This window comes from Diorhabda carinulata, chromosome 2 (assembly GCF_026250575.1).
Source record: "Diorhabda carinulata isolate Delta chromosome 2, icDioCari1.1, whole genome shotgun sequence".
Classification (NCBI taxonomy): Eukaryota; Metazoa; Arthropoda; class Insecta; order Coleoptera; family Chrysomelidae; genus Diorhabda; species Diorhabda carinulata.
Genome location: NC_079461.1, coordinates 21,856,485 through 21,883,083, shown reverse-complemented (window position 1 = coordinate 21,883,083; position 26,599 = coordinate 21,856,485). Strand labels below are relative to the sequence as shown.

The 26,599-nt window shown below is 30.7% G+C and overlaps 3 protein-coding genes across 4 annotated transcripts in view; 2 read left to right on the top strand and 1 right to left on the bottom strand.

The window, feature by feature from the left end:
• Nucleotides 1-1,690: 1,690 nt before the first annotated feature.
• LOC130903300 (uncharacterized) lies at nucleotides 1,691-2,528 on the bottom strand. The gene has a single exon (XM_057815411.1). The coding sequence runs from the start codon at nucleotides 2,420-2,422 to the stop codon at nucleotides 1,778-1,780; it is 645 nt and encodes a 214-aa protein (XP_057671394.1). The 5' UTR covers nucleotides 2,423-2,528; the 3' UTR covers nucleotides 1,691-1,777.
• A 419-nt stretch (nucleotides 2,529-2,947) lies between these two features.
• Nucleotides 2,948-9,054, top strand: LOC130903291 (uncharacterized). The gene is made up of 3 exons (XM_057815400.1): nucleotides 2,948-3,235; nucleotides 4,545-6,266; nucleotides 6,687-9,054. The coding sequence occupies exons 1-3, from the start codon at nucleotides 3,166-3,168 to the stop codon at nucleotides 8,798-8,800; spliced, it is 3,906 nt and encodes a 1,301-aa protein (XP_057671383.1). The 5' UTR covers nucleotides 2,948-3,165; the 3' UTR covers nucleotides 8,801-9,054.
• A 1,376-nt stretch (nucleotides 9,055-10,430) lies between these two features.
• Nucleotides 10,431-26,599, top strand: part of LOC130903791 (uncharacterized) — a 173,555-nt gene continuing 157,386 nt past the window's right edge. Inside the window, exon 1 of one of the 2 annotated variants that reach the window (XM_057816117.1) lies at nucleotides 10,431-10,624. In XM_057816117.1, coding sequence (XP_057672100.1) covers nucleotides 10,538-10,624 — 87 coding nt within the window. In that variant the 5' untranslated portion in view covers nucleotides 10,431-10,537. Of the gene's footprint in view, nucleotides 10,625-15,354; nucleotides 16,144-26,599 lie in introns of those variants that run through there. The other variant, XM_057816118.1, reaches the window with a different exon arrangement.

The window sequence follows — 26,599 nt, the reverse complement described above, 5'->3', positions numbered from 1 at the left end:
AATGAGAGTGTGTCAGGGCAGACACGATAATTTTGGTTTTGATTACATATTTGTATACGTTGAAAAGTGTCCTTCGTACACCTCGTATATATATACAAATTTTTTCTATTATTCCGAATACTTGAAACATCACATATTCCCACTTAAGTAGAAAAATTATGACTTAAATATTGTAATAAGCATATTTATTAGGTGCTATCAAGATACAAGTTTGCCCACTACAAAGTTCGTTGCTCCCACAATAAACTTCTGGGTTTATTCAATTCTTTAATTAGCTGATGGTCGAAAATTAGAATTTTATATCGTAACAACCACACTGAAATTATGAACATTCCAAATAATACAAGCAACAAAATCTAATTACATTTTTCGCGGTTATAAATTTATACAATTTATGAAACCTAGTTACGATTGAATAAATAATTTTTAGTTTATTATCATTCCACAATAACCTCAACTAATTTCGTTTCGTCACCGTCATCGACATTTCACATTATAGAATAACGTAAAATCCAATGAAACAATGTCATCAGACAGGTCAAGGTAATTTATTCTACTTTCATCTTGAAAATGCAAAATATCACTGCCCAACACAAATTTATCTGATTTGATGATACAATTTGTATGAGCAGTGTAAAATTATAATGGACTGTGTCGAGGTACCGTTGGTACTGCCTGGGGATATACTCTCACAGCAGTAGGGATAACACCAATAATTAAAATCGAGCACATCCTCTTTAGCCAATTTATTTAACAGGTTTTTTATCATTGTTTGGTTTATATACTAAATTAACGTATTCATATTGATAAAAAACGTGAATATATTATTTGAATTAATTTTTTAAAATAATCTTTCACATCCATATTGTAATTTTTCTTCTATTCACATAAATGAATGAATCCATAACATTAAAATAGATTTTTCAGTGTTATGCAACCAATAATACATATGAATCATTAATATTTAAGAGTTACTAGCTTTTAGCCGCGGCTTCGCTCGCATCGAATCCATTAAATAAGTATCAGAAATCATTATAATAGAAAAGAACGAACTCTGTAGCTATATTAGAACCTGAGATATAGACCTTTAAATGTAGAAAAATTGCCAAAAACGTACAAAAATCCATAACTCCACATTGAATGTCCGCGCCTAGCTCCTCTCCAACTCAAGTGTTCAAAAACTCAAAAGAAAGAGGGTGTTTCAGCGAGTGTTTTTAATCCAAAACGAAGTCTCTATCTTGAATAGAACCTGAGATATTGAGGATAGAACGTGTGTATGTGAAAAACTCCCATAAGTAAAGTACAGGGGGAAATCGCATTTGAGTATAACTTGAGAATGGTGAAAATTAGATGAAATCCGATGGTTGATCTGTGCATCAATACCTTTCATTGAAAAAAAATTAAGTAAATCGGTTGGGTAGAACGCCTGAACGGATTCGGAATGGAAATCATCAATTATTTTAATATATAGGATAGTTTCTGAACCATCGAATAAAACAATTAAATATTCTAAACCGTAGATATGCAACACTTCATACTTCTATTACCTACGGAACATAAAACAAGTTTTGTTCTATAGTATTATCTTCGTAAACTTAGTTATGCAACGCAATATACACATAAGTTGACAGCTGTCACTGAATCGATGTAAACATATCCTTAATAATTTTTTTTTAAATTAAACTACTAATTTTACTTAAACATTTTTATTTTATTCAAATATCAAACAGATACAAATTCAAACATCAAAAAGAACAAATTCAACGTATCAATCAAGTTACATTTTGAACTCACCCCAACCCATGAAAAAATAAAACATTGAAAATAAATCCCCTAAATCGAGTCCCATATCTTTCATATCCGTCAACATTTTTTTAACTTCTGGTAAACGCACGACGTCTTCAACAATAATTTTCGTCTCCGGCGTTTTTAATTTTTCCAGTATTTTGTTGAATTTTTTGTTATCTCGTTGTTTTTCGTAGAGCTTCATGATGATATCGGTGAGTGGGACGACTTTTTCAACGTCAATCATGAAAGATGTCAAATTTTTTGGCGTATCCTCTGGAACTTCGGGTACCGTCACCATTTTCAAAAATGATTCCATACAAAATATTAATGTATCGACAGGAAAACCGATCGTCGAGAAAAATGATTTGAAACGTATCCATTCCGGTTTTCCTCTTATAATTTCCACATTTTCATTCCAATCATCACTTTTCATGAATTTTATCGCTGCTTTGAATCCGTCGTCGCTTACTAAATGATTCTTAGCAATTTCAGTTACTTTTTCTCTCGGTATTAGTTGTAGGATTTCGTGTATTTCGGCTTGAAGAGAATCAGGATTTTCCGTCGTATTTTCTTGGCCACTTAGAACTCCTATTCCGTAATAAATACATAAAGAAATGATGAAAAGACACTTCATCGTTACAAACGAGACAAAATTCTTCTTAAATATTGCAAAAGATGTTATAATATGGAGCTCTGCTTTTCAGGAGATTATTCGAATGACAGATCTTCAAATTAAATAGTCGTTGCTAGGTAACTAGCCTTTTTTTGTTCTTCTATTTGTGACGTTGATTTTCGGCCATATTTAAAATTAAACAGCGGCGACGGTTGAACTTATTTTTTAGGGTACAATTTATTGATAATAAAAACAATTATTATTAATAAAGATTTGATGAAAATTCTTTCAATATCAGTTGTAGAGTAAATAAATTCAAATAAATCTCACCTAGATCAGTATCTGTAAGACCCAAGTAACAGGCAGACAACAAGAATACTCATAATTATTACGTATTATTATTACGTTGTCTATATACATTAGTATTAGATAAAGCCACCTTGTTTTCAGTTAATCAATTCTCATGTCCAAAAAGTGAGTCATATCTTTTTTAAAACGAAATAAACTTCGACCAATCTCCCTCCAACATCTCCTTCGTGCTTTCTTTTATGTGTTTTGAAATCTTATTGTCCGTCTTCAAATGATAAATACATATATATAATAATAAAGTTGGTGGATACGCCCGTTGTTGTGGCTGTTTAAATCACAAATGTATGTTCGCCAATCGTTTCAGTCTACGAAAGTTGGCACTCTAATTCTAAATATACCTACCGAATGAACCTGATGTATTTGTAACAATGGTGTCGTGATATGTATTAGTGGCTATGGGGAATGCTCACATCAAACCCCATCCTCGACAAAGACACAAAAAACAAGTGCATTGGAAAGCTGCTGGTAAGATTTTTCTATTTTTTCTGGTTTCCCGAGTATAGTTTTCGAAATATATTGTTTTTCGATCGCGGAATGAGAAGTGTAAGCGCTATTTTTGGACACTTTGCTGTTATATTTTTATCTTACTTATATATCGGCAGTGCGGTGGAATTTTGTTGATATTATAACAAATATTCAGTTTACAGAAGTAAATTATAATGTCAATACAATTTCTTATATTTATAGTTGATTTTTCATTTCGTATAGTTCACGATGACTTATTTTTATCAGTTTCTCACTCCTTTTGGCAAAAAACAAATCCATAAACAAAATTAATGTGTCTTAATTATAAAAAATATATTTGACAAAATATCCAATAATTTGTTTAAGTTTGTTACTTATTGAACAGAAATATTAAGCACCACACAATACGTTGCAGTATTGTGGGTTGCCTAACAAATAGGTCTTTTTATGCTATTTCGTGTGTTGAAATTTTTGATAATTTAATACTTAAAAGACAATTGAAGTATTTTATCTCATGTTAGTACAATTGAGATTATGAAATTATGAAAATCAATAATCTAGTATTATATTTTTAAATTTAACGAATGTTTGGAATCATTTGAATATTCTTAATAAGAGATTTTATGACTAAACATTCAGAATAACGTATTTTATTATGGGTATTATTGGAATTACTGGTATATTAAAACAACTAAAATAATTTTTATTGATGTTATATAACCCATATAATGATTTTCTACTGAATGTTTGTTACATGAGATCATTGAAAATTGGGTTTATGGGTTTACGATTATAAATTGGCAAAAGTATTTAAAAAACGAGATCAGATCAGAAATAATATATTTTTTGGCCTGTTAACAATGTTCTTGATCTTATTCGAAAGGAGTTAGAATCATAGCAGAACTAAGAGAGGCATGGTTAAATCGTAGATATCATCAATGCCCTTTTTCTTTCATTTCCAAATGTACGATCTTCGAAAGTAGTCCCACTACGAGATCCTCTTCAGAAAGTAAATTTAGTGACTTGTGATTTCATCCACGTCTAGCTACGCTACTGATTTTCAGTATATGTGTAGGATTTCACCCAGCGAAAATGTATAAATTAACGTCAGAAATTTGGCAATATGTTTGTTTTCTTTGCTAACTAATCAAAATAACAAAGTAAAAATTAGTTATATCGATAAGTAAGCACATCAAGCATATATCCGAATTTATATAACTTTTTTTTAAATAAATTCCAATAACTTCTGGAAGCTCCATCATCTCTACTGCTCATATTCCATTCTTCTTCTTTGTTATTTATATTTCAGCGCGTCCTTACGCTCCTGGAAAACCATTTCTCGTCACCGACGTAGAACCAACTCCGGATCTGGTGACTATCCGATGGATAAAACCAATCAGCGATGGAGGTTCACCCATATCCGGTTATTTAGTAGAACATCGACGAGCTGGATCCCCACATTGGGTCCGAGCTACCCCATTATTAGTACAAACCAACGAGCTAACAATAAGTGGACTGGAACCGGGATGGCGGTACCAATTTCGCGTGACAGCTGAAAACGCCGTAGGAATTTCTGATCCGAGCGAACTATCCGAACCGATAACCGTAACTTTGCAACGGTCAGCTGTTACAGCTCCTAGAATAACGCAAGAACTGAATGACACTGATGCTTTAGAAAACGAAAAAGCGGAATTTGTCGTTCATTTCTTAGGACAACCGCCTCCGAAAGTTTGTTGGTATAAAGACGCCTTTGAAATATTTAGTAGTAGAAGAATTCGCATACTCACCGAATCAGATAGGAGCGTTTTAACAATACACCAATGCTCTCTATCGGACGAAGGGGAAATTAAATGTACTGCTACGAACCGCGCGGGTCACGTAGCTTCCAAAGCTAAGCTTGTAGTGCAAGCTCCACCTAGCGTACGCCTTCCGCGACAATACGAAGAAGGTTTACTTTTCGAAATAGGTGAATTGATCAGACTGAAAGTTTCAGTCGCCGGACGACCGACTCCTTTGGTATTTTGGAGCCATAACGGAGAATCTATTAAGAATAATGATCGATACGAAATGGAGTACGTGGATAACTCAACGATATTAAAAATAACCGACGCAAAACGCGAAGACAGAGGCGAATATTTAGTGAAAGCTGTTAATAAACTAGGAGAACATACTCAATCGTTTCTAGTAACTGTAACAGATAAACCTTCACCTCCCGGTAAAGCCAGAGTATTGATGGCGCTTGGTAGATCCGTTACCCTCACTTGGAGCGTTCCCAATGATGACGGTGGTTGTAAGATAGGCAATTATATAGTTGAATATTACCGCCTAGGTTGGGACGTATGGCTCAAAGCCGCAACTAGTAGACAGGTTACTACTATGCTAGGTGATTTAATAGAAGGAAGCGAGTATAAATTCAGAGTTAAAGCCGAAAGTCCTTACGGAGTCAGCGAACCAAGCGAAGAATCAGAAGTTATTTTTATACCAGATAAAAAAAGAGGGATATTGGAACCGTCAGCTCGCAGTAGAAGTCAACCTAGGGAAATAGAGGAACCTCCAATGGTTAAAAGAAAAAATAGATCTGCTACAAGGATGGATAATTTACCATTAATACAGGAAGACGAACCTCCAAAACGTCCTATACGTACAAAAGTGAAAAGTCCTTCGAAAACTCCGGAGGCTTCTCCACTACCTACCAAAAAAGATTTAAACAACCTTAATAATAAAAGAGAACTTGAAACTAAATTAAATAAGGAAATTTTCGAAAGATCTGATAGCTTAACACGAGATTTAGCCTACGGAAGTCCAGGTATCAAAGTAAGAAAAGAACTTTCGCCAGAGTCGAATCAACCTGATATTTCTACTAAAACTGCAAGTCCTACAGATCATGCGGTATTTAAAGTTCGTATAGAGCCTCCTGAAACTGAACAAAATCCTTCAAGTACTAAAGACAAATTACCAAGAGACAATAGCGATAACTTCACAGGTAGCTCGGAATTTATGTTGGTTCTCTATCCTGATGAAAACCAAAAAGGTAAATTATATTTTTTTCCATCTTTCCAAAATTGTAATTTGTAAATTCATAATAAAATGAAGGGTCAATGTCAAGCGTGTTATAGCTTTCCTCATGCTTCTTTAGCGGTTGGTGTTGACAAAAAAATTTATAGAAAAGACTTTCTGCAATGTCAATCGATTCAATTCGTCAATTATTACTATGCTTTTCAGAAGTATCAGCGTCTTTCTGTGAACTTTGTACTGCCTCCCAAAGCTCTTTATGTTCCACAAACGTGAATTTTCACATATTTCGATTTAAAAAATATTATAGCCATAAATTACAGAATTCAGAGGTTTTATTCTTATCTTCAATCTTCATTTAAATATTTCTTTGTTTAGTTAACGAAACATTTTTTCAGAAAAACTGTGCTGATTTAATGATGGTTGATTATAATTGTAGGTCAGACAGATTTCGATTTGGATGACGATACGATGCCGCCTCCAATGTCATTATCCGCCCCCGAATTAGGTAACGAAGCTCCAATATTCAATCCGATAAAATCGTCTGCTAGTTCTACGGAACTTTTACATGAAAGAGCCATGAAGAGATTGTACGAAGCAGCTAAAGCCGAAGAGAGGGAATTAGAAAGAAGAAGAATATCTGCCGATATGAAAGGACTTAACATAGAAATACCAAAAATACAAATCAATTCGAAAGATCAACCGGAAATAGAGAGAATAAAAAGAAGATTATCAGGCGGAAGTGCGCAACAATTTTGGACAAGAAGACATAGTTTGAAAAATTCTGAAGAATTCGGCAAATTCAATAATAAAAGATCTAAATCTGAAGAAATAGAAGAAGAAATTTTCGAAAAAATCAGGTCGGGAAATCAATCTAGAGAAAAACGTAAAATAAATATAGCCGATGTAGAAAAATGGGCCGATGATTATGTTTCTAGTACAGAAGAATCCTCAAATGAAGAAGACGATAATAAAAATTGTTATTCAACAGATGAAGAAGAACAAACTTATCATCCTAGGGGACTAAGATCGATGTCTTTTAGCAAAGAAGAACCTTTCGAAATATTAACAAAGAGAAAAGAACCTCCCAGTCCTGATTTCGTACCGAAACCGATTTTAAAGAAAAAAGAACAAGAAGATACGCAATCTCCATCAACATCGCCTAAATTAAGAAGATCAAGTTCCCCTATACCTCCGAACATCACTACAAATTCAACGATTAATTTTCCTTTATTACAAAAAACGATACCAGAAGAAACTTCTAGATCTCGATCGTCTTCCCTTACCCCAAATGATAAAAAAGAAAATAGACCGAGTAGTCCGAGGAAACGAGCGTTTTCTTTATTACCACAAATCGATCTTTTCGAAAAATCAAATCAAAAAGAACCATCTAGAAAACGATCATTTTCTCTAATACCACAAGAAGATTCTACAGAAGGAGTTATACCGGAAACTATATATAACTTACCCTCGTCGAAACCTTCTTTTTTAATGCAAACAATATCAGCAGCAGCTACTATATCTGGTATAACAGCAGCCAGTATAGTAATACCAGATAGATTAGCGGAAAAACAGAAAGACGCCGAGGAATCTAAGGTAGTCGTAGATCACTACAGCGATATCGTTAAAAATTATGGTAATAGAAGAAAATCTTTAACACGTAGTAGGGAATCTTTACAGAAGAGTAAAGATTCATTACAGAATATTGAAGATAATAAACTAACACAAATCAGTAGTGAAAATCCTCGTAATTATCATGATAATTATCCTTCTTACAAAAACGTTTCGTCTGATTTAAACAATAAAAATACAGTTTTTTCATCGACTTCTTCAGCGGAAAGTGGTTATATTAGTTCTAATACATCTAAAGTTACAACTCCTACAAAAGAAGAATCAACATTTATTCAAACACATCCTACAATTAGTCAAAATAGCGAAAATCCAGTAGAGAAACAAGAATCAATAAAACCAGAGGAGGTGAAATCCTCATCGAGTTATAGACCATTTTCTCCTAATAAGGAAAAGAAGAATAGACCGTTTTCTCCGTCTAATAGATCCCCAATGAGAAAATCATCCACATCTCCTTTAAATAAACCGGAAAAGAGAAAAACTCCTTCGCCTTATCCCAAATCTCGAATCAATAAGGATGATATAAAATCGTCTCGCTGTATCGAAAAATCTCCTGTCAGGATACGACCTCCCAAACTAAAAGAAATCATGACTCAAACTTCCGAAGGATTAGGATCAATGGATGAAAATTATCCTGAATTTTTACGCCAGCAACGACAAGTGGAATTAACAGCCGAAGCGGAAATCAAAGTTCATAATTTTTTCGATTATATAACAGATCTGGTTATGTTTTCTTTAGCCTGTTGGTTTTATCTATTCAGTAACGAGTTATTTGCCATTCCTGTATTGTTGGTATTGGTTTATAGGCAACTGCAAGCGCAATATAGGCATTTTAGAAATAGATGTAGGCAGATACAAGATAATATGTCGAGAAGAATACCTATATGGTTTTTGAGGTTAATACGAATAAGTAAAAAGGAATGAAATTTTCTTCTTTTCATTGTGAAACATCGAAATTTATTTGAAATTTCATATAATTGATATTCTTTATTTTAACAAGTTATAGTATAACTTTTTGAGCAACCCTCGTATATGCAATTTATTTTTGAACGTTTAAAAATTTTCTTATATTATAAAGTCAATTAAAACAAGTTAATACAGAGGTATAGAATATTCGTTTTGATTAATTTTAATGTTATTGTTAATTCATTATAAAAATAAAACGTTTTTATATACTACATTATTTGTTTTTATGGATAACTTTCAAAAATACGCGAAAATCCTCTTATAGAAACCTTCACTAAAACTAATATTCAACAGAGAAAACTATAAACCTTTAACAAATATTTTATAGGAAACTATCATTGCAATGTAGAAATCTTGCCTATTTACCTTACTGTAACTATTGTTCAAAAGATGGAGATATAAACCTTTTATATAAAACTGTAATTGTTATAATGTATTCTATGTTATAGAAAACTTCAATGAAATCGAGACAAATTATCACGAAGTATGTATAAAACGATCTAACAATTAAAAAATTAGAAAAATTCAACGTTTATAGCCTCCAATGTTGTATATTAGTTTTACTAAGGTAAGTTAGGAAGTAAAGGTTCTTACATAATGGAATTTTATATCTCCAAATAATAGTTTCCTATCAAAAATTTATTAAGCGTTTATATTGCCATCTAGCTAGAGTAAAATAAGATAAATAGGGAAGGTTTCTACTTCATAGAATCCATTATAACCATGACAGTTTCCTACCAAAGATTTATAGCCCCATCTGCTGAATATTAGTTATAGTAAGGTAAGGTAAATAGGGAAAATTTCTATATTATAGACAATGACAGTTTCCTATCAAATATTTATGAAAGGTTTATCCTCTATTGAATAGAACTACAAGTTTATGTTTTCATATCCCCTTTTTCATCCAAAATCTCTTTTATATGAATGAAAACATTTTTTTTTGGTAGTAGTATCTATAAACAACATCCTAAAAGTAATAGCTTCAATTCACGTCGTAATTATTATATCTTTATTATAAATTTTACTACTGCTTACCAGATGGCAATGTAAGTCATGAATTTTTAATAACTTTCATATGCCGAAGTGAAGGTTGCATATTTAGTAGGTATTATAACCATACTATTTGATTGTGAAATTTATGTTAATAATTTAATTAATATCGTTAGTTTTGATAATAAAAAATAAAATTCAAATTTACGGAACAAAGCCAGATGTGATAATAAACTTTAACTTTTCATTTTTATCTATTTTAACGTATTTTAGTTACAATTTGCTTGAAATAGAATCAACATAAAATTATGTACATCATTGTTTATTCCCGGCATTCGTTTAATCTATTTTTACGTATGATCTGCACACCCTTCATGCTAAAAACGATTGCCAATTTTTAATAGACCAGTTTATTATACTTAAACCAGATTTTAATTAAATATACTTTTCATTTTCATACGGTTTCTTATCGTTATAAAAAAAGAAAAAACAATTAATTATAACATCTAATATTCATATGAAATGTTATGTAATACTTATAAAAAAAGTTATAGCTTGAAATTTTTCAACTCAAGAGCTGGCCTACGTTTACTTTTACACATTTTCCGAATGATTTCAGAGTTTCATTTCTCACTCTAAATATTGTCAATACGGTATCGATTTTTATAAATTTTTCTTCAATAAATTCACGTTTTGTTTATAATAATGTATTGTGGAGATTGTGCTGAAGCTACTGCAGAAACTTTGGACGCTATATCGAAAATAAGTGGAGTTTACAAATATTCATATGAGGTAAGTACAGAAGCAATTTTCTCAAATCGTTTCTTATATTTGTTGACCTTGAGTTTTTTTACAACATAACCGTGTTTAATACAACTTATGATGATAATATACAATTGTGGAAAGTATTGATTATCGATTTACCAATGGATACAAAATAAAATTAGTCAAACAAGCGGCAGAATAAATAACTTGTCAAATATAACGTAAACATATTTTTTTAATATGAATTTTATTTTTAAATATTTTTTAACTTATAAAATTGAAACACCTCCTGTCGCTGGAGGGAAATAATCAATAGTTTTGTTTGAAGGGCGTGTTTTTCCACCCTGTCTGACTATGTCGTCAAAGGTTACTTAGTGTTATTAACAAACATTTTAGTTCCAATGAAACAGCGAAGTTTTCTAGATAAAACTGGAATTTCATCGATTTCTTTGAAAGGCTAATACTTGTAGCTCCATATATTTTCATAATTTTCACTTCTTATACATTTTTATATGTTTTTCGTGATTATTTGTCATGATTTTTGTATATGTGGAATATCTATTTATCTATTTGCTTTTGGTATTTTCAAAACTTTAAAATATGCTAAGCAGTCGATCTTTATCAAATGGGAATACGAAATTTCTCTTAACTAAGTATATAGGAAATAAAAATGTCATATTCAACTTTTTAATCAGTTAAATTACCAATAAATCGTAATTAATACAGTCCCTCCTTTTTTCTTGTACCGATTCTTATCAAATGCAAGAGATACGCACTAATGATAAAATTACAGGTCATGAAAGTATTGTTTCAATGAATTATCGGATTAAGTTCGTAGGGTAGTAGAACAAGGCCAATTTGAGTGACTCATTCAACTCGTACAAAAGGTTACGAACCCCTTCACCGCACTTCATTGTATTCTTTAATATATTTAGGTCATGTTAATTTTCCCACCTGCATTTCCTTACCTACGATTTCTCTCTAGCTTCTACGTGGTCTTCCTTTTTTCTTATGGTATTCACTTTATAACCTACCAGGTATTCTGTTGTCTAACATTCATTTTACATGATCACTCTACAATAGTTAATTGGTTCTAATATCATCGACGATTCCCACATCTTATACTGTTTCCTCTGGATTTATTTTCGACAAAGAAATCATCAATATTTAGTTTAATTTCGTTTAAATGTTGATGAATGGTATTTGCATATTATTACACATTATTTCGTCTTCTTTATTGTGTATGGAAGTTACGTGTGTACTTTCTAATCCGGATTATATTAAAAAAAAAATATAATGAAAACGAAATGACTCCTCAATGTTATTTGCATATAATATGACTGTTACGATATAACTATAACTGGAATTAATATTATTTTTATTACAATTTTCTAATATAAGATTTGAAAAAACAAGCTTAAGATGTTGATGGGGCAAAAAACTATAGAGAATCATACAAATTTAAGATTTATGAACAACGTAATAAGGATAAATACAAAATTGTGGATTTTCTTATAGAAAGAACGAAAGGAAAAAGCGATTTGACGCCCTTTTGTAACCATTATAGCCTTAGAATGTTCTCAAAAAATTATTTACTTCATCCTCAATCGTGAGACGTCGGAATGTATAACCAGAAATTACATATAGACAAAAGCTTGTTGATTTGTTTATGATTTTTATAAGAGACGGTTTTGCTCTAATATAGAAAAGATTCCAATTTTCGGGGAGGTCGTTAGCATGAGAAAAGGGTGATAGGGAAGTTTCCTCTTGGGTTTTAAGGGAAGGGACCGCCCAGTGGGTTTCTGACACAGAAATTTTTGGATTCGATGTTACGAATCTTATATCTAGAATTGTACGTCCTGTATAAATTAATTTATATCAGTAGTTGTTGACGTCAGTCAAAATAATTCTAAAGCTTATTCAACAATAACAAATATTTGGTAGTTTTATCTGTCTGTACACTTTTTTTCGCGTTCTTCACCTTGAAATATAGACGTAAATGCAAATTTCAAAATCTGTTAGTTTACCTTGGAAGTCTGTTTAAAAAAAATAAAGAAATATTCTCACTATCGAAAATTGAAAAGAAACGTAATCATTCATCACAACGACTTCGTGTTCTAAATTGAATTTAATTTTCCTCAATTGATCAGGGACTTAAAGATGGAGTCCCATGACATTAGTGGAATTAATTATATTAATTTTAAATTGAGCCTTCAACCCTTAATCATAATTAACAAAATTGATGTTAAAGTTTTTTTTCTTTAAACCCGAATAAAACAATAAAGTATTCTTTAATACGAGGAACATTCTGTACAAGCCAACCTTCACCTTCAGAAACTAATATAACGAATTTAATTAATGAGATGCCTTCCATAACAAAATTTACGACTTAATGTCTCTCGATATAATTTTTTCAATGTTTCCTTTCGTTGTTGGTAATCCATATTTCGCAAATCTACTTTGAAATAAGAGAAAGTGACTTTTTATTGTTAGTATATCCCACCACTTTAATTGCCTTAGTTAGACGAGTGTGCTAAAGCTTCATGTCGTTGATGCTGTAAATTCGTTCAGCAAATTTTCTTTTTACATCTTTTTTATTTTTAAATCGTTTTACAACGAAAATGGTTTTTTTAAGAAATTCAATACCAACCCTTCTAAATTACTCTCACGTATTTGAGATATTCTCAGACAAAAACATTTTATAAGATTATAACAATGAAATGTGTGACAAATTTTGTTAATTGAAGTTAACATCTATGTCAGTATGCAGCCATTGTCTTTTTACTCAATTTGGATTAGCGGAAATTGAATTAAAAATACCGTTGATTGGAAAAAAGGGACAACATGTATAGGTTAATTAGTCAAACAGATTAAGCAATTGTTCTAGGTTTATTTGCCCTCAATTATTTTGAGATAACACATTTTACATTCCGAGGAAGTGACATCAATTCAAATATGTACTTGAGATGTGTACAAAAAATGTTTATGAATTCATTATTGAACTGAATGACAATTTTCATTAAGTAAAGTAGTTTTTTCTATAAAAATATAATTAATAAATTGTCGTATATAAAAATATTTTCATAAGAGATCAAATTGTTCACGTTTTATCTAGGTAGTTGAAAATTGCATATAAGACACATCCTATTAACTGCGCCAATTCGTTTTTATGAAACGTTGTTGTCATATGAATGTTTTGTATTTATTTTAGATACAAAAAATGTTTTTTTTAGTTCATATAATATCAATTTTGTTAAAACTAAATGAAAAAGTTAATGAAATAATTTTATTTATATCTTTTCCTCTTTTTTTTTAAGGTCATTCCCACATTTTGTTAACTGACATGGTAAACGTAGTGAACTATAAAAGACACACCTACCTAGACGGAATACGTTAAATGATTAATAAATTAAAACAACCCTCTATTTTCCGTGACAACAATTTTAACTGTCATAAGCGGAGTACAAATTTTTTTTCTCGGATTTTCCATAGTAGAAACAAAAATGAAATTGCTTAGTAACGTAACGAGTTTTACGGAGAACAAAGATTCTAGTGGAGTTCTTTGCTTTTAAACCAACTAGATCAACTAGCTACATGTTTTATCCCAGATGAGAAACTTCTGCAATTCCATAGCCGAACTAAATACTTTGAAAGTTTTAAATTCTTCCCCATTTTTACAACTTGTACGGAAGTCATTTGAGCTAAAGCTTAAACGGAAACTATGACCTCCCAATAGACTTCATTTTGAACAACGTTAGTAAACCTTGGCCTCTTCAAAGGTTCAAATTGACAGTATATTTATTATTGAAGTCTATTGGACAGGAAAAGCGTTTCTCTTAAAATCCAAGTGAATTTCGCAGTCCTACAGGTGTTTCCGTTGCTTCTCTATGACTCATAACAATACCTGGCCTTACCTAGAGATGACAGGAGTTGCATGAAAAATATTAGAAATAACACAATTCAATACATCATGTTTCAAGTTTGAAGACCTCACGTTGCTTAGTATTTGTTTGGAAGCCATCAATAGTGAACATTGGTCATCGTTATTTGAAAGGATTTAGCCCAATCAATAAACAAACTGAACTAGATTCTTCTTTGGGTCGGTTTCTCTGCTCTGCTTCTTCGTTATCATTATTAACAGAGTTTAAACCAGGTCTTACGACCTGCGAAGACCAGCATTCACAAAATGAGGTGACGACTCCAGAAAATCAACAAAGTGGTACTGGATGATCGTCAACTGAAAGCAAAGATCGTCCCATCTGCAGGCAAAGTCATGACGTCGGTTTCTTGGATACGCGTGGCATAATTTTCATTGATAAAGGAAAAACTATCAACGACTTGTATTAAACAAACTTATTGCAACGTTTGAGCAAAAAAATCGAGCAAAAAAGGCCACATGGGACTTAAAAGAAGAGGAAATTGATTAAAGTTTGAATTGCTACCTCATGCATCCTATTCGCTAGATTTAGTCCCCTCAGATTATTTTCTGTTCCTAGACATTAAAAAATAGCTCGGCGGTCAAATATTTTCCAGTAATGAAGAGGTATAGTTTTTTTTAAATATTTTGATAAGTTGTATAACATACCCTAGCAGCAATTTTAATTACCTTGTATACTATTTTTTATTGCTATAATTAGTACAATACGTAATTGGTATCGTATATATAATTTTTTGTTTATAAAACTATGAAAAAACGTTTCGTTTCAGTCTTTTCTCCACGTCTATGTTTTTATACAAGCTTTCCTTCCTATCACTTTCCATTATAACATTTTCTCGCTCGCAATTCAGCGACGAGTCTTAAAAAATCACGTGCGGTGTACAGTTGTACGCGTACATCGCGTTAACTTAGTTGTGAAATTCGCCACCACATTTTTCTTTTAAATCAAAAGTGTTTAAACTTCCACCTGACCGAATATAATACTTTTAGTTTTATACTTTGATGTGTGCTATTTTTTGGATCATAATTCAAGTGTGGGACAATTAAAATATGTGTTTTTTAAGTGATTTATTAGGGTGTACTTAGCACTAGATTTTAATTCATTTAGTTTTCATAAACATTTCAAAAAATATCAAAAACTAGTACAAATATCTCCACATTTTTCTAGTAGATTTAATTTTTTAATAATTCTAAATATACACAAATTAATATTATTTTAATTATCGCTAACAACCATTTTGTGTTTTTGATATAATTTAAAATCTATTTCTTTTTTTTCGAAAACAAAATTCAATACGTATGAAAAGTATTTGAAAATTGTAAAAAAGTAGAATCGTGTTTTGAACTACGAAAAATCAAATAAATTGATACTATTATATTTATTTAACAATCACACTTCGTTATAATGTACTTTTCATGTACCAAACACCATAAATGTTACTAAGAAACATAGGAATTTAATTAGTGCGAGTCGGCGGCCTTCAATTTGTTTTGGATGTGTTTTTTCGAGTGTCCCCCTTTTGTGGATTCACCAATCATGGCTTACGTCATTTGGAGAGTCGTAATGAACAAATATTCAAAAATTCGGTTGGGGCTAGCTGGATCAACGGTAATTTATTTATTTGCTTAATAACAATTATAATTTTATTATAAGCAATTGTTAATTTGAAACCTCAGTACTAATTTTCGTTATACTGTTACACAATCTTAATAATTAATCAATAATTTATGTTTATATCATTTGTCATTATATTGTTGTTAAGAATATAATAATAATAACACATTATAATCAATATTAGAACGAAGTACTACTAAAGTATACAGGTAGACAAATATTTTTATATAATTTGATATGAGTTTATTTGTTTTTCAAAATATTCTCCATTCTTTTTATATATTTTTCATCTGTAAATTACTTTTTTCAACTTTCCTGTATAACATATTTCCTTATTGCAACTTCCTTATCTTATTATGCAGAAACCAGTTTCCCATCGCTATTTATTTGGATTAAGTTACGTTTTCGATTTAATTGGGCGTTTGTGAATTGTTTTTTTGATACGAACGGAAGTACGTCTTTATATGCAATTTTTGATGGGTATCTGATGTGTATATTCCCGTCAAACAATGGGTTTGTTGTTTAGTAAATTGTCCTTTTTATAATAAAAGTGCTAATACGTTTTTTTTTGCTAAAAATAAACGTGACAAGGATGCAAATCGATAACAATAAGTGACTGTTTTAATAAAAATTATTCGTTCGAATGAATTTTTGTTCAAATGACCTACTGTACAAATTATTATTGACCTAAACAGATGATTAAGCTTTTGAGTATTTATCAAGCTTAATCATAGGGAAAATTTTTTGCTAATTATATAAAAAATATGAAATAAAAACAAATTACTCAAAAGAAAATAGTAAAGTGAAAATCCAGACGTATTATATTTTATTTTCGCCGTCCCCTCGTTTTTTGGATCTAGAAAATCGAAAAATCGATGAATTTTTTAATTTTTACGGCGGATTTATAGAAAAAAAATATGGGAAATATTACACCTGGAGATTTCTTATAGTTTTATGACTTTAAATGTGATCATAAATGCATTTCTTCGCATATAATCGTTCATAACTTTTTTACAAAGTATCAAACTCAGTTTATGTATTTTTTTCTTGTTAATCTAAACAAAAAAAAACAATATTTTTGAAAAAAAATATGTGTTTATTTATTTTTCATCTCTAACAGTCAACATTAGTAAGATACCATTTTTTTAATGGTGGAAATTTTCAATTTTTCAAAGTTAACTTTTAATATTCTACACTTGATCATAATAAGTGATTTTAAGAATGTTTTAGTTCATATAATTTTAATTATTACTTAATAAAAAAGGTAGAAATGATTGTATGTGAGAAAAGGTCAATTTTAAGAAAAATTGTTATTATTTTTAATTGTAAAAATATGATAAATCAACATTTTTGTATAATTTTTCTTAACAATCTTTTCGTTTTTTGTGTAGATTATGAAAAAAAAAATATAACAACTTCATTTGACAATTTGTAAAAATGTTATCAACAATTATACGTGAATACGTTTTTATGAATATTTAAAGCCCTGAAACCAATATAAGCTTTCATTTTTTCCTAATCCTATAACTTTTTTCGTAAAACCACAGTAAAAACGAAGATTCAAAAAAAATCATCGAAATCGGATGATTTTTCGATGTTCTAAATCCAAAAAACGAGTAGACCGCGAAAATATGAAATCGTGACATTTTGAAACGTCAAAATCGAATAATAATATTGTACTGATTGATTGTAATCAATCAGATAACTTCATTAATTGATTTCTATTAGAGCAAAAATTTTTCTGGATAATTTATTAAGAAAATCGATTAATTTTTTATTACAAACTTCATCGTCCCTATTCACAATACAAAATCTTCCTCCGCTTATTTTATATCTATGTGAATAGTTTACTTTCGGCACTCCTAAATCGTAAACAAAAACAGGCTAATGGATACGTTGAGGTGGGCTTATGACCGAATCTAAATTAGTGTGTCATTAATTTCTTAATATCCTATTTCGACATTAATGATTCCGAAATGAGATAATATACAAGGTTAGTAAGATAGTTTCTACAATACAGATTTAATACGTGACATAACCTTACAGGATAAACTTCATAGATGTCAAATCGAGACTACGTGGACGCTAACTTATGTCACATCTTCTGAAGATCAATTTGCCATAAAAAATTTGACGGAACTCGTGTCAGATATCTGTTAGTTACTGCTGGAACTAAGTGCTTTGGTTATAACCATTGAAGATTTCCAGTTCAGCTGCAATAAGTAACATGAAGTTGAGCTTTATTTTGAAACCCCTGGTATGGAAACTTGAAGGTACTGAAAGCTACGAATTAGAAGAAGAAAATGAGATGTAATATAGAATGGTAAAAGATGGTACAGAAAGTGGAAACCTTAGATATTATTTGTTTAAAAATTCAATAAAATATACGTGGATAGTCCCAAAAGTACTTTATCTGATTTAGAGATGACGGTAGTTCCTTGAAAAAACCACAGAACTAGAAAGTACAAGATAATAACAACGTTTATTAGACAGTCTGCTTTGTCGTTGAAATGTTGCAGATATTTCATCTCTTTTTCTTTCATCACTTGCATCTCGTCCCAAGTGAAATAGAGCCCTTTAGCTCAGCAATTTGACTATTAACATGACAGTTTTGCTTGTAAATCTGCCTGTCAATGACCTGTGGAGTGGAGAATTACCAGTAGCTGATTCCTGTGAGGTTCAAGACCTAGTTTTCTTCTTCTTAAATAATATTTGGGAAGTTCTATGATAGATTATCCAGATCTGTAGTGACTAGTGATTTTTTCTATGGTCAAACGCCATCTGTCGAATTTGATTCGACTATACGTTATGATAGTTCATGAAATTTCAACTTTCCCGAATAATATACAAATAAATTACATTAATAAGCCTTCTTGTCATCGCCTAGAGTTGTTATTTACACAAAAGAATTCATTTATAACAGAATGACATTCTTCCTGAATCATAATAGCAAATAAATATCATCTTAAAAACCCAACTATTTCTCATTGTGGGAAATAAACAATAATGAAAGTGTTGTAATAAGAAACAATTTTCCGCTTTAAAAATTATTAATAGACGTTTTATTCACACAAAATTATAATAGCGGACGTTTGTTTTGTTTCTTATTGTATAAACGACACTATAGAAAGTGAAAACCTCAATCCCAGTTAAGATTACGTTGAATATTAAGTTACAAAATATTTAAAAACAGAAAAAAAAAGTTGAGTAATTTGATAAGTGGTTAAAACGAAGATTTATTTTAGTTATATATGTTGTAACATCAATAATAACAATGGTAATAATACCAGGTACCTGGACTGACTTAGAGATGGCGGTAGCTGCTTGAAAAATTCCACACATATGTTTGAAGACGCCATGTTGCTTAGTATTTGTTTGACAGCCATCAATAGTGAACGTTTTCAGTGAATTTGCAAATATAGAAGCTGAATTAGAGTTTAAATTAGGCCTTATGACCTATAGACTACAGAAATGCTGAAGAAAATTCACAAAGCAGTACTGGATGATCATCGACTGAAAATGTGCGATCTAGCAGACATATTAATTGAAAATTTGGATATGAGAAAGTTGTGTACAAGATGGGTGCCGCGTTTGCTTACAATGGAACAAAAACAGTGTAGTGAAGATGTTTTCATCGAGTGTTTGGCTATTTTTCAAATAATAAACTCTTTACTTCACACTCGAAACAAAAAATAATTAAAAGAATTCACTGAAAAGGGGGAACCGGTTTCAAAGAAGGCAAAAACCGTTCTATCTGCATGCAAGGTCATGACGTTGGGTTCTTTAAAGAGGAGAAACTATCAAAAGTTTGAATCGGTATCTCATGCATCCTATTCGTCGTTTTCTTTTCCCAGATTTGAAATAATTGCTCGATGGTCAGAGATAAAACTTTGGTCTTTTCAGATTCCCAATCATTTATTAGGTTTCAAGACTAATAAAGAATATTCGATATTTTTTTGTAATTCTTCATTGTTATAATAGAAATTTTAAAGCTATGGAGGATTTTCGACGTGGTTTAATTCAAAAATAGTCCAGGTTTTCACCCTTTTCTTTTTAGTTGTTTCGTAATTTATTTAAAAAAACTTATTTGTTTATATTATTAATGAGTATTGCACGCACTCATTACTTTATAATTTTATTAAAAAAACTCAGGAAAGTAGGTAGAATTATATCCAATTAATTAATAAATGCAACAGTGAACAATATAAACATGTTAGCCTCGATATATTCTAGAAACTTCGCTTTTTATTTTTCTAATTGATAGGAACTTACGTCTAATTTATATGAAAGCGTTTATTGTATTTCAAATATTATCACACTTTTTTATACAACTGTATATTGTATTGACAAACATATGTTTAATAAGAAACATTGTTTTTATTATTAAATTAGTTTAATGACGATAGATTTCGACATAAAAGAATCAGGTTCAAAGTGTGAATTAGAGGTGGAATTAGGAGCATAAAAGACTGTTTCATTTATTATTGATCGAAACAAGAAATTACTACAAAAGCTAAGTCATCTAAGAGAAGAAGAAGCCTTGTTGCCAAGTTAAATGATAACGATGCGGATCTTTCTGTAAAACCCGAGTTAGGCTCGGTGATAATTTGAGGATGTTTTGGAATATTCTAGAAAACGAATAGAACCAAACGACGATTATTTATCAAAATTATTACAAAAATTAAATCTTAAACTGTTTTATAGGGTGGGCAAATTCTTGTAGTACCGATTAACACCCGGTACAACGAATTGATTAAGACTTTACTATTTCCAAATTCGTTACGACTTAGTGACCAAATTTTCTAACCCACTTTTATCTAACCTCTTTAAAATCGTTAACGAAAAAATCAAACAATTTAACGCAATAATTAGTAATATCCTTTCGTCCTTCACGGTATTTAAGTAATGATGTGCGCACCTTAATAAAATTGACATTATTCCTAAATAAAAAGCACGAAACTGTTTAAGAGGCTAGGCACTCCTTTATTTGTTTAAACAAAGTACCGCCACTGTGTGGGTAGCCCTAAAAATGATCCTAGAATGTGGTAATGCAAAATACTTTAATAATGACATTTTATTCATTAATAACTTGTTTATAAAATTAGTCAACAGATGTCTCAAGCTGTAAATTGAATATATTTAATAATAATAACAAAATGGATGATTATAATTCTCTATATATTATATTATCTTCCTACAATTATTTTTTATATTCGATGATTCATATATAAATCAAAGCCTACACAATTTGACTAACAATTATTTTTAATACTAAATTTGTACTTATTGTATTGAATGAAATTCATATACATATATTTATCTAACAGTATTTGTTTCAAGGACGATTACACAACAATAAAAATTCAGTTATATGTAAGAGGTACTTTATCGTTGAAATTACGTTATAAGTATATTAAAATAAACACTATGATTCTATTATACCGGATTTTGTTTTAAAATTTCATAATGTAAAATTAATTTTTTAATTCAGTGTAAATCATTTTTCACTTCATTCCTAATATTACTAAATTTATTATAGTCATAATTAATTTAATAACACACGCCATCTATATTGTCTAAATTCTAATTACATCCAAGTGGTGAATGTAAGAAAAGTTTCCTAGATCAAATGTTTATTGTGGATGTCTAGTAAAACAGTAGCGGCTACTTATTCTATCATACACTAGGTGGCAGTAGTAATAGTTAAATTCAATTATATTCATTGTTTACATTAAAATTAAGAGTTTTCTAGCATATTTCTGAGAAATATGAAAGAATAAATATAAAAATAATGAGTTTCAAGTACATGGAATGTGTTAAGTAAAGTAAAAAAATGTTTTCCGCGAGTTCCTGCTAATAAATATCTTTATTATGAAAGTTGAGAGAAAAAATTACGTTTACAGAAAATCGTTTTGTTTAAACAAAGTATTAGATGTTCACCGAGTTCTTTTTCCATCGAAAAATGTAGAAGGATTAACGACAAAACGTTCTTGTACGTCTATACATGATTCTATATTCCTTTTACTGCTTTTAGTGAGTAAAATTTGAAACCTAACCTAAATTAGCCACGACGACGTTTTTTTCTACATATAATGGACAAATTTTATAATTTTACAAAGGTTCAATCCTTTGAATTTTTTTTATACTTACTTTTCATTTTTAGTTTGTTAGAATATAGTTCATATAACATTAGTTAATTTGATATCGCTTATATAGATTTCTACAAAGTTGTTGAAACCCCGTGGAAAGAGATTAAAACGAAGCATGTTCGTAATACATCAACAATTTCCCAAACTTGCGGCTACCAAATCGTTCAACAGTATAAAATACGTATCAGAGATTCTTAAAAAGGGGCTCTGTTGCAGACGCGCCGCCTAGACGATCGGTGCGGTCATAAAGAAAACTCCAAATATCTTTACGACGAATGCTGAAACACATACACAATCGAGTCTTCATTGGAGAAGAATTAAATCTGCCTGGGATGTATTTGTGGGTTTCCATCAGGGATATCTCGTGGGTCTATACTTTTTTGGGGGTCATGTGGCGGGCTTAAGCTGCTAGAAAGCTCGAAGATTTACGTGGGCAAATGGCAAATAGGCAGAAGAGGATTGGTTGAGTGGCCCGCACGATTAGGTGACCTAACATCTTGTGATTGGGGTTTTTCAAGGACTGTATTAGGACCACGCACCCTTCCCGACCTTCAAACAGGAATTGCAGAATAATTTGAAACTTTTCATTACAGTTACCATTTTTTCGAATACTTTTTTTGAATAAATTTCTCGGTTTATCTCTGTATTAGAATGTATTTCCAAGAAAGAATTATCAGTATATTAAATGATATAATACTTGGCGAATGGTATCTCGTAGAAAATACCACATAATAATACATCATAGATTTTATAATCTGTTTTAGCGGTGTCATGTCAAAGGGTATTTATTTGTAATAATAATAATAAGGTGCGCCGATTTATTCTGAAACGCCCAGTATGTTGCAAAATTTTCATCAAATAATGGTAACAATAAAATAATTCATGAATAATGTCAGATGATATCATTTCGAAAGAAATAGAGAGAAAATGGACCTTGAAATAGTTGAATATGTATATTCATAGAATTGTAAGTTCAACGAAAGTAACAAAACAGCGCATTTTCAAATTTTAATTACACACAACGTACGTAGTAAAAAATTTTATAAGACAGTACCGTTGGAATGTGTAGAATGACTTCCAATTTTGGTCTTCGATAAATTATCAATAATTGCTACCTTGTTTTGTTCTCTATCACTTTCAAAAAATGCTTAACAATGCCTCTGAGGTGCATCTTCGTTAGATTGCAATTTATTTTATAGTATATAGACACTAGATGACCTTCTTTGGTAAACCAAATTATCATTTTGATATTTTTGTTTCGAACGAAGAACGGTGAGTAGCTTTCACCTGTTAATTTAACTAAGTAAAGGTCTTTGTGATTTTCTTTTATTATATAATATAATGTCATTCAAATAAACTGCATTCGAATATGTTGGAAAAGAAATTTAAACAAAAAAAAACATCAACAGAAGAATGGAATAGAAGGGGAGATACCAGTCTTGAAACTCACACAAAATATATTCTGACATCGCCATCATAAAAATTGACATTTTGATGAATCACCCTCTCGTTGGTTTTCCGTATTCAATCGTCGTCGTACTGGATGAATTTCGTGTCCAAGGTCACCCAAAATGGGCTGTTGTGCTTAAAAATTAAAAAAGAAGTTCGTGGCGATTGGTGCTGTGCTTCAAAAGACCAAATCCAACCTGTTTTCACGAGATTACTGGATATTTCGCCATCGTTACAATATAACAACGTATAAAGGTCAATTCTGGATGGTACACCTGCCTTCGTTTGAAAAAATCAGTGAAACCAATCGCAGAAGACGAATCATTCTCCAACACGATAATGCGAGCTTCCACACATCAATTCAAACATATTTTTGAACAGTCAGAACATCGAATTGGTGGGATTTCTTCATATTCTCGTAGATCGAAAGTGAATTTCGAGATTATCGTTTTTCTACACCTAAAGAAGCGATGGATGTGTTCAAATCAAATATTTTGGAGATACCTCCATCGTTATGGAAAAAAATGCTTCGACAAATGGATTAAAAACATGCAAAGGTTTAATAATTTAGATCAAAAATTAACAATTCTAATATTTGTTCTCTTTAGATATGAGCGTGTTTAATGAAGGCGAGCTTAAAGCATCTTTGGTAGGTTAGTATAAAATTTTTTGGTGAAGAATATGGTTTAACAGCCGGAGGTACCAAGTTCTTATAAGTACGAGATTTACGAATGTTACTATCGATCATGTAACACCTTTTGGTGCTTATATTCATATAGAACCAAGATCGTTTCCAACCACAACAAATTGCTCCTTATAGAACATCTGTAGGAAGAGGTTCTAAAGTCATCGAATCCAAACAGTCAAATTAAAGAGTGATAACATATTCTACAAGCCTTCATTCCATTTGACGATTTTGAAATAGTCACGAATCTTCAATTTTCAGTTTGAATCACGTTTTTAATGATCTTGACTACAACTAAACTAACAAGTGACGAAATTTCAATTTTAAGTCAATAGTTTGATTTAATGGTTGGGTAATTTTATCCAGGAGTTTATGAAATGGTTAGTTTTTCGATTGCTTTGTTCTATTTGCGTTCAAATTAACAATGGATCAAGAAGCTGATCGTCAGTATCTTTTATATGTTTGTAATATTATTCAAAAGGCGTATAAATATAAATAATGCATCAGATATATATCTTCAGATCTTAACTGACAATTAACTACCTAGTATGAAATATTCATGGGTACAACTAGCTACAGAGACGGTGTCTAAAAGAATATATATTAAGTAAAGTTACGTGGAAATTTTTATATTTTTGAAAAGTGAAGAAATATGATAAATCGATGAAGTTATTGTTGAAATTCGAGTCTATTATAAGACAGAAGAAGAAGAAGCGTGACGGAGAAATGTAATTTGATTAAAAAACAAATGATTATGTGATGAAAATACGAAAATATATGAAATTTTATTACAAAATTTGTAGAAACAAATACACAGAGCAATATTATTTGCTTACAACGCGAGTTACAAGTAATATATATATATATTCCGAATCAATTCATAATCAATTCAGTATTGATTACGAACGGGTTCAGAATTTTATAAATGATTTGAGGACTGAAAAAGAAGAGGTTTTTTTTTTCATATTTCAAATGTTATTGATGCATCTTAGCTTTTTTACGTCTTGTAGCTTGCTTCATCACTAGCCAGGTCTTCGATTTTGTGTTTGAACGTAATTACAGAAAACTTACACATAGTTTCATACTGGTTCTAGAATCTACTCAAATTTTTCTACCAGCTCTTCGACTATAAATTTGTTTTTTGTTAATTGAATGTTGAACTGAACAAAGTTGGGATCAGGGCCAGGACCTGGATAACATTTTTTAGATGCAGTTTTCTCAAACGTATTTATTTCCGTACAGAAATCATGAAAATTATTAATTTATGTTCACTAATATTGCGGGGTTTGCCTAATTTAGTTTTTATCCAGCAGAACTGGACACATTTTTTAGATTTCAGTGATGCCAAATATATCTTTGAGGAAATATAAGATTTGGATAACATTTTTTAGATGCAGTTTTGCAAAACGTGTTTATTTCCTTATAGAAATCATGAAAATTATTAGTTTATGTTTATTAATATTGCGGGGTTGCCTAACTTTGTTTTTATCCAGCAGAATTGAAAACATTTTTCAAGATTGCAGTGATGCCAACTGTTATTTTTATCCAGTTTTCTAGGAAAAATGATGAAATAATAAATTTATATAAAAAACGTAAGCTCGTTAAGATTTCGGCGTTGCGTAATGTAATATTTATCCCAGAAATTTCACTAGATTTTACTAGATTTGGAGGATTATCATACGCTAGTATATAAAAATTGATATTTGACGGAATAGATTGTACTTAGCTCCAAATTAAAAATCATAGTATTTTTTCAAACCCTTTTTTATATCAAAATGTGGATTAAATAAATGGAGTTTCATCTAATATCGGCTGTGTATTAAAAAATTATCTCCAAAAACAATACTAACAACTAACAACTGTTAGTGACATCGATTTGTATGTCAGTTCTGATCAGTTCCATGCATCTTTCGTCAATTGTTACACAATTCAGCGACCAGACAAGCATTTCACTTTCATTGTATATGTCTAACGATTATAATTGAAAGTCGAAAAAAAAAAAAAATCAATCGTGAACCGTTACATTAAGATCCTGTCATCGTTAGCATTCTCAAGAATTTCATTCGCTTCTTTAAATAACGTACGTGTTATAAAATATGAACAAGCGGACATTTTTTTTTTGGTATATTTGATTGAAATTGTGATGAATGATTCGGCGAAAAATTCC